The following is an 8,290-nucleotide window of genomic DNA, read 5'->3' on the forward strand; positions in this document are numbered from 1 at the left end:
TTTTTTAGTGAACAACAACAATTGCTTCAGAGGAGAAAATTTTTACGATAGCTGATGCTATACACTCATATGTGTAGACCTCAGTTTATATAGAATAACACTTTAAAGATAGTCACCGGATGTGGTGTAGATCTTGCAGTAATAGAAAACATAGTCTGACTTTTGTCACTAGATGTTCATAATTGGACAGGTCGATTTGGTGCTCTGGCTCACCTGCACCCGAAATCTGAGCCAGTGGCTGGTGTGTTGGGATGGTGAAAAGTGTGTCAGATACAGCAGAGGTGGACCATGGAAAAACAAGGATACATGCTATATACTGTATGCCACAATGCGCAACGGTGGGCCAGTTGTGTAGCTCGTGGCGTTGATCCGTGAGTGCGGGCGTCTGAGCCATGGCTCAGAACTTGTGCGATGGTAACGGCGTGCGCAGGGGATGCGACTTCTTGCGGCAGAGCGGCGATGGATGCCGATGGTGTGACCGGTGAGTTTCTGTACCGCAGTGCTCGCCCATGGATTTTCGTGCTTCGATGGATATCCCGATTCCCTGCCGCCGCCGCCGCCGCTTACTCTGCTATGGTTTTCAGGGTTCCCACACTAGGAGGAGTTTGCGAATAGCTTGGAGCAGCCAGATCCAGTCCCTCTGATGCTGCTACCGCCGTGTGTGGAAGCGCCGGCTGCGCGCAGCAATTAGGGGACTGCAGCCCGGTCTAGATCCGTTGGTGACCCGTGAGTTTCTATTTGAGGTTTACATTCAACTTCTTTTGTTCTGACTTAAGCCAGGGGCTGCAGTTTACTAAAAAATGTTGACCCTGTTGGCAATGCGAAATTCAGGTGCAGATGGTGATACAAGGGGTGCCGGTCTGCTGATGCACTAGCAGGAGCAGCCCCTGGAGAAGGCGCTGGGCCTAATCCGGATCTGCTCCTCTTCCAGCGTTTCCCTAGCAGATCTGGTGGCTTCTGTCCAGTTAATCGGTTCCATCTCTCCAGATTACATTTGATTCAGATCTATTGCCTGTTGAATTTTCTAGCAAGTCAATTGATTTGTTAGTTTATCCATGCCTAGGATTATTGGGCGAGTTTATTTGAAAAAAATAGAGGCACCAACAACAAATCACTAGTTCATTCTTTGCAAATTAAATTACCCTAGTGAATTGCATTCCCCATTTGTTTGATGTTGATGTCCCCCACATGCTTTCGCTGAAACATTGATCACCGACGAAGTGATGATGCCCTCTTTTGTTCAATTTCTCAAGTAATGTCTCATGAAGGTAGTACCAATCAATTTATTTGATTAAGTTGAGCAATTGTATTTTGCTTCTTGATTACAATTCATGCCGCAAACACATAGGGTTATTGTTCGATGCCTGCTAAGAATATGAGCTTGGTATTTGTAAGCGGGGTCACTTGATTTATTTATGGCGAAGTGGTATGCTCAAGAACTTTTTGACTTGTAGGCCAAAACTGGTATAGTTGATAAATGGAAGATCGAATCTAAAATTCAGCGCTTTGTCATTTCTTTACCTGGGATTTGCCTAGTAAGCATTTTCCACTATTGTGATATCCACCTAGTTTAAAGTAAATGGTGTCTACAAAACAAATGAAACGTATACACTAATGTCATTTTCTGTTTGCAAGGCAACAGTATGCTGGCAAAGTTATTCAGCCTGAATCTGCTCCATAGGTTTGTTATGTTGGATATGGCCCAAGAATTTCTTTCTTAATCTTCTCTGTTTTAATAAGTATTCTTGAAATTTTGCTAGCACTGGATGTCTAGTTGCAGCTTGTGCCGGACTACGTACAGGAAGATTATTTTTTCTGTTAAAGGCCACATTGTTGTTCAAGCCGTCCCATCATTTTCTTGAGCAAACTTCTAAGTGTTCCATTATAGTATCAATTTATAAATGACAACTTCATGTAAAAGAGGAAATGTGCTAACTTATAAATGACTTTTCTGTAATTTATGCAAAAGGGTTATTTAATACTTTTTCAGAAGTATCTGGTCAACTTTGGCCATGATTTAATTTGTCATAATTTAGGTCGGTAATTCAGACTATCTCACTGGGATTATGGATTATGGTAATCCAATCCTACGAAAAAAAAGTGAAGTTCTCATGTCAGTTGTTCCGATGATGATAGAACTATGATAGGTTGGTTTTTGGTTTTGTGAAGCTCCCTTGTGAGTGTGAACCACATGTTACAATTCCATGTTAACCAGTTGTGAAAAACTCATAAGGTGTGTAAAGAGTTCTTCATTGCTTGTTCTGTACTTGCAGTTTCTTATCATCTACTAGGAGTTTTGGTGTTCTTGTATTAGTCAACCTTGCATGATGAAAATAGCCTTTTATATAATTTGCTTCTGTTAGTAAACTTGGTCCAAAAAAACACAATCTGATAGCTCATCTTGGTCAGCATTTTTTGGTGTAATTTAGAGACAAGTTGAATCTATGCTTGTACAGTTCATGTTGCAACAATGAAATTCCACTATGATGAGGTAGTGAAGATTTTCTCGTTTAAATACATATGACAATTTATATAGCAAATGCATCCGAACAAAACCATTTGTTTGTATAAATCGCAATGAGCTTGAAGAAACCATTTTATTTTGTAATATTACTTTAGTTGCACTGCTCAAGTAATCCCAAAAATGCATCAACTTGTTGCTCAAGTACTTGGACTAACTAGAATGGTGAGCCTTTTAACTAGGCTTACCATCATCTCCTTTTGCGAACCTATTTATGCTTGAAAACATGTTACAAAACTATTGTAGTATGAAAAAGTTTACTAAAATGTTGTATTCTGACTTCCTAATTGTTTTTGGTAATTTAGGAAACATGGAGCTTCCCAACCAAAGCAATAGAGAAAAGCCAGGACCCAGGAGTGACCATTGCCTTTCATCTTGCATCTTCAGAAGTGTCGCGACCCTGGACATGATGATTTTAGAATTTAGAATTTAGTTTTTTTAGATACATGTCTAGGACAACCCCGCAGTTCTTGCATTTCTGGTAGACAAAATCGTTCGTTGCAATTTGTGTTTACCTTGCAGTTCTAAAATTCAGTTCAAAATTTGTTGAGCAGTGATACTGTTATATATAATAGCTCCTCTTTTTTGTGGATGAAAATATCTGCTCTTATTCTGGCACATAAAAATGTTCCAGCTTGATGGGCCGTTGGCCATGGTGGTCATTGTTGGTTGTGGCATATGTCTTCTATAGTCGGATATGTGGATGGTCGCATGGCATTCTTAGATTTGGATGCCCTGCTATACGTGTAGCTCTAGCTGATTTAGCTCTAGCTGATGATGACGCAGACATAGCAGCAGATCAAGGGGAAAAAATAGATAAAGACAGATTGGGTGGGTGGCAGTTAAATCCACCATGCAAGAGACAGCTCAGGCTGGCTCGGGAAAATCGTTCGGCCGCTCGTCTAAAACATGTTACGCATGCAGGCTAACGCCTCCCGTCGCAATAAATGTGTGCATACATGTTCATTCTTCAAAGCTAATACTGATAAAATACGTCTGGGAATATACACAAGGGCACACATCCGCATGCAAGCAGATGGCTACGATTTCAGGAGCAGCTGAGCCTGAGCTCAGAATCGAATATCCCTTCATAATTCTATTACCTTATGTTATGCTAAATATATGAAATCACTTTGAAGGTAATCATCCGTCAAAGTGACATGATGTAGACCTTACAGTAATAGTCTACAAAATTTGTAGTAGATGCCAGTATTACCTTATGATATCTTGAGGTAGTCACATCTAATATTAATATTTGGAATAGCACTTTGAAGGTAGTCATCTTGTTAAAGTGACAAGATGTAGACCTCACAATAGTGGTGGATAATCTGCAAATGATGCAGTAGATGTCACCAATACCTTGTGATTCACAAATAAATTTTGAAGGTCGTCCCATACTATAATTTTGTAGTATGAGTTTACATCAACATTTGCAAGAAAAATATATTTAAATTGCCAAAATAGAGTTGTTGTACACAGTTACGTGTTATAGAGATTGCATGAGGCATGAAGATTGAACACATTACAACTTTTTTAATATGCTTTACTGCAAGTACATAGACTAAAATGCAGACCAAACAAAGTCTGTAGACTTAAAACTGCAACCGCAAGTGTTAGAGACTGAATGACAATTTCAGAAATCTGGGTACTAAAACATGTGGTTTAGTAAATCGCAGTTAACTCGCAACTTCTATGAGATCGTCTCCCCTCAGGGACAGAGGTACTTAAGCGGCACGGACCTGGAGATGGTATTTGCCCCCTCTGTGCAGTACCGGAGACTGGGACACATATTCTCTTCTCTTGTACGGCAGCGAGGGTATTATGGACTTTCGTCCGCGAGGCGTTGGGGCCTGACTGGGAGGCCCTAAATCTCACGGAGTTCCTGCAGCTTCGAGCTATACAGCCTGCACGACATCGCCACCTATTTTGGCTTATTTTTGCGGCAATGTCGTGGACTCTTTGGACGACTCGGAATAAGATGGTGATTGAGAAGGTTTTCCCGAAGAAGGCTTCTGACTCCTTCAAATTCCTTGCTTTCTTGCAGCACTGGCACCCGCTCTCGAGGCAGCATGATTGTGATCGCCTTGGCTTGATGATGGATGCGCTTTTGGCCTCAGCGCGTCGGCTGTCGTCCTCGTAGGGCCGCTCGGCGGTAGCCACTAGGTGGCTTTTTCTTTATATTTCTCTTATGCTTTCTTGGGCTTATTTGTGCCGTGGCCCCAGCCGTTTCCTGTTGGTTGCTCTTCAAACTTGGATCGTGTGGACCGTTGCTTTATTTATAAAGTGGGGCGAAAGCCTATTTCGAGAAAACTCTTACTGGATCTGAAACTGCAGGGGCAAGATATGATTATCTCTAAGTACAGGGTTGAATTGAATAAATTCCAAAGAAGATAAGATCCCCAATTTCTTATCCCGTGCGAGCGTCGTGGCCATGGTAACTTGCTGCCGCTGTGCAGTGCGGGTAGACCGGTGGTTGCGCCGCCACGTTTTGCGCCTCGTGGGTTGCCTCTGCCCGGGCTGAGGACCGCGCTGCCGCACGTCGACCGATGGCCGCCACCGCGGAGCCGCGAGACACCGTGTTTGCTGCCGGGCGTTGCCATGCCGGGCATCGGCCGTTGGCCACTGCCACCGCTGTGTGTTACGCACCTGGCCACCTCATCGAAAAAGATGCAGGCCCGGAGTGCATCCTCTGGCACGCCGGGGCCGTGGTCCACGGCCGCCTCAGGGTGCAGCGCTGGGAGCAGCCGGGCCGAAGGATGTCGCCGCTCCGCGAGGAGCTTAGCCGAGGGAAACATAGTCCGGGCCATGGGTCGCTGCCGAAGTTTGCTTTGGACGACATTAAAAACAATGCCCTAGAGGTTAGTATAACGAAATCGGAATTGAATCACCTGATTGATGTATGATGCAGAGTTGGTCTTTGCATTATTGTCATTTTGTTGGAGATGTGTCCCAGGGATCTTGTATGTTTTTTTTCTGATCCCCTTGCCGTTCTAATGTTCTTGACCTTTCTCTGAATTTTGTGCTTTCTTTCTCTATGCATCTGGTTTCTTCCCTGATCGAGAGACTCGCAGCGCCTGCGCCTATGCTGCGAACGCCTCGGGTTGATGCGGGAGGTCGAGGCCACGCAACCACACGCCGTCTGGATGTTTTGCTGATGGTAGTTGCGATGGACGACGAGACTGTCAGGATGGACGATGGAGAAGGGGGAAAATGTGAACAACAAGTCTGTTGGAGTCTGTTCCTCATCTTCTAATCTTGTTCTTGATGTTGATTTTTCTTCTTGATTGAGGATTTCTCCCTCTTTCTGCTGGAGTAGTGATCAATCCATCTCACTACGAGCATACGCCGGGTGAAGCGATTTACAAAAACAGAACAGTTATTAGATCTGTGATTGATTGCAAGAAGACAAAAACAAATTGAAGAATCTCCTGATCTAGTTTTCCTCTTTTGCAGAAGCATGTCCATCGATTCTTGCCATGGAAGGGTTATGGTTGATTGAATCCCGCTGGATGGAGTCGTCATCGCGAGTACAGAGGCAGACGCTGGCGCTGCCGTGACTAATGTCGCCATCCGTGCCAAGACTCGTTGCTGCAGTCCGCCGCGCGAGATAAAGCCGGCAGTGCTGGGAATCGCCCGAGGCGTCAAGTAGGTCTGGCCTAATCGTTGTGTTAGGGCAAGGTGCTGATAACGTGTGAAAGTAAAAACGAGATAGGGAGCAAATGATGGAACAGTTACTTTCATTGATGAAGTTTGTGGTATATATACCCGGATACAAAGACGGTTGCCAAGAGCGGTTGCCAATAGCGGAACCGACATAAGCAGGGATTATCCCTTTAATTAAATTAATTAATCAATTCCTAACAGCCCACTTGCCATTGTGTGCTGTCATCGTCTTCCTCCAGATGGTAGTCGACGGAGGCACTGGTCGGCCGTGCGCCGACGCTCCCCGGCGGCACGGGCCATCCCAGGTGGAGCTTGGACCACCTGTGGAACCGGGAGGAGACTCCAGTGCCATTCCTGTCGGTTGAGGGCGCTGGGGAGCCCTCGAACGACTGCCATCTTACCCGCAATCGAGAAGGGGTCCACCGTTTGCCAGCTAGCTGTGGTGCTTTCCCGGACGAGCTGATGAGGATGGAGGTTCATGGAGATTCGAAGAGATCTGGGAGGCTCCTATGGTGAGGAGGGCTAGAGAGCTTGAGTCTGAGTAGAGCCGAGCGACCACAATGGCGGAATTAGGAGGAGGAAGAGGGCATTGGAGAGAGCATGGGGTGGTCCAGGAGGTTACTGAGCGAGAGAGAGAGGGTGGTTATGTACGCGAGAGAAGACTCAAGGAGGGGTAGAAATAGGCAGGCGCAGGGCAGAGCTTCGTGCCCGCTAGGGAGCTCACAGGTGCCGCTCGAAATGGGCAAGCTATAGTGCGGGAGCACAATGTAGCGTGCTCCAGAGCACGAGCTCTGCACGCCATGGCATAAACTATGTGCCATGGTCATGTCCACTAGTGTCTAGAGGTGATAGGGAGGAGTAAACAAGGAAGGGAAAGCCTTGGATGCCCTGGTGAACCACTAGGGGAGAGGGAGGGAGGGAGGGAGGGAGAGAGAGAGAGGGAGAGAGAGAGATGTGCTGTCCAGAAGAGTTTTTTTTTTGAACAGGGAAGGGCCCCGAAGGACCCCAAAGCTTCCATTAAATTTCAGCGGTGGAGATACATATTACATCACGGACCAAAAGGAAAATAGAAATTACACGCAGGTCCTTAAAATTTGCACATATGACCCTAAGCAAACTTTGGAAAACGCAATCGGGTCCAGCCCCTTCTCCAGTACATTTGAGCATCGCAGCACGGCCGACCGCATTGCCGCCGGGAACGAAACCACTTGGGGCGGTGCAGCGGGAGCACGCAGTACTGGAGCAAGAAGGCCTCCTTCTCGACATAGCAACCTGGAGGTTGAACATCACCTGATTATGCCGGCTAGAGGAAGCAGTAGCCGACGACAGAGGTGGGAGAGGTCGCCCATCGACCATTGGGGGCGGCAGTTGAAGAAGAACTGTTGCGGATGCCCTCCCAGGAGAAGCTCCAGAGCTCCCCTGTTGCAGACCCGCCTCGCCGCAGCCCAGCAGCACAAGCCCCATCTCCTCCGCATCCCCATGAGCAAAGAAGAAAAGGCACACACGTGGAACACGATGAACAGGTCTGCCAAAATGAGCTTTATTGATGGAGGTGCCAGCAGAACTCCTCCCCATCACCATCGGCTCCGACCACCGGAGCTCCGCAAGGAGAAGAAGCGCCACCAGCCAGGCCAAGATCCAGCTCGATGGATCCAACCCCCATCTCCCGGCATAGAGCCGACGACCAGCATAAAGCCGAAGACCCGCAACTCGTAGATACACCCTAAAAGTACTAGAACTACTGCTACTATGTACAGTCCTAAGTCCGGCGCCTCTCTAATCCCACTCCCGACCGGCTACTCCGGTGGAGAAGGCATCGGATTGGCCCGGCCGCGAGCGGTGGACTCTCAAGGGAAAGGAGAGAACGAGAGACTTCTTGGGAGAGGGGAGGCCGAGAGTCGCTTGCTGTTCCCCTTAGCCGATCTATATCCCAGAAGAGTAAAATGGGGTTTTACCCCCTTCAATCATTGAGCTTATGGAGAATAGTAGAAGGGGTCAAAACAATGGTTTTGGTAAAATGGCAGAAGGTGTTTGCGGCAAGTTTGGGCAAGTAACAAGATTCTCCTTCACATGATATTTAACAGGATCAAATGGCATATAGAATTG

The 8,290-nt window shown here is 46.5% G+C and overlaps 1 protein-coding gene and 1 long non-coding RNA gene across 4 annotated transcripts; both read left to right on the plus strand.

The window, feature by feature from the left end:
* The first annotated feature begins 303 nt into the window (after nt 1-303).
* On the plus strand, nt 304-3,346 carry LOC123041209 (uncharacterized). The gene is made up of 3 exons (XR_006418419.1): nt 304-481; nt 585-726; nt 832-3,346. It is a non-coding gene; the product is annotated as an uncharacterized lncRNA (long non-coding RNA).
* Nucleotides 3,347-4,949: 1,603 nt separating this feature from the next.
* LOC123044800 (uncharacterized) lies at nt 4,950-6,434 on the plus strand. 3 transcript variants are annotated; one of them, XR_006420447.1, is made up of 2 exons: nt 4,950-5,754; nt 5,975-6,434. XR_006420447.1 is itself a non-coding variant. In XM_044467679.1 (2 exons), the coding sequence occupies exons 1-2, from the start codon at nt 5,068-5,070 to the stop codon at nt 6,014-6,016; spliced, it is 354 nt and encodes a 117-aa protein (XP_044323614.1). In that variant the 5' UTR covers nt 4,950-5,067; the 3' UTR covers nt 6,017-6,401. The 3 variants fall into 3 exon arrangements, 1 of the variants encoding a protein (XP_044323614.1); XR_006420446.1 differs by having other exon boundaries at nt 4,950-5,744; XM_044467679.1 differs by having other exon boundaries at nt 4,950-5,379; nt 5,975-6,401.
* Nucleotides 6,435-8,290: the final 1,856 nt, after the last annotated feature.

The sequence above is a fragment of the Triticum aestivum genome, chromosome 2B, assembly GCF_018294505.1.
Source record: "Triticum aestivum cultivar Chinese Spring chromosome 2B, IWGSC CS RefSeq v2.1, whole genome shotgun sequence".
In the NCBI taxonomy this organism is placed as follows: domain Eukaryota; kingdom Viridiplantae; phylum Streptophyta; class Magnoliopsida; order Poales; family Poaceae; genus Triticum; species Triticum aestivum.

Bases quoted from the DNA above. Each gene is read 5' to 3' on its own strand.
- LOC123044800 (XM_044467679.1), top strand. From the start codon at position 5,068: ATGGCCGCCACCGCGGAGCCGCGAGACACCGTGTTTGCTGCCGGGCGT. The intron at 5,380-5,974 runs GTTAGTATAACG...CCTCTTTTGCAG, and splicing joins TTAAAAACAATGCCCTAGAG to AAGCATGTCCATCGATTCTT.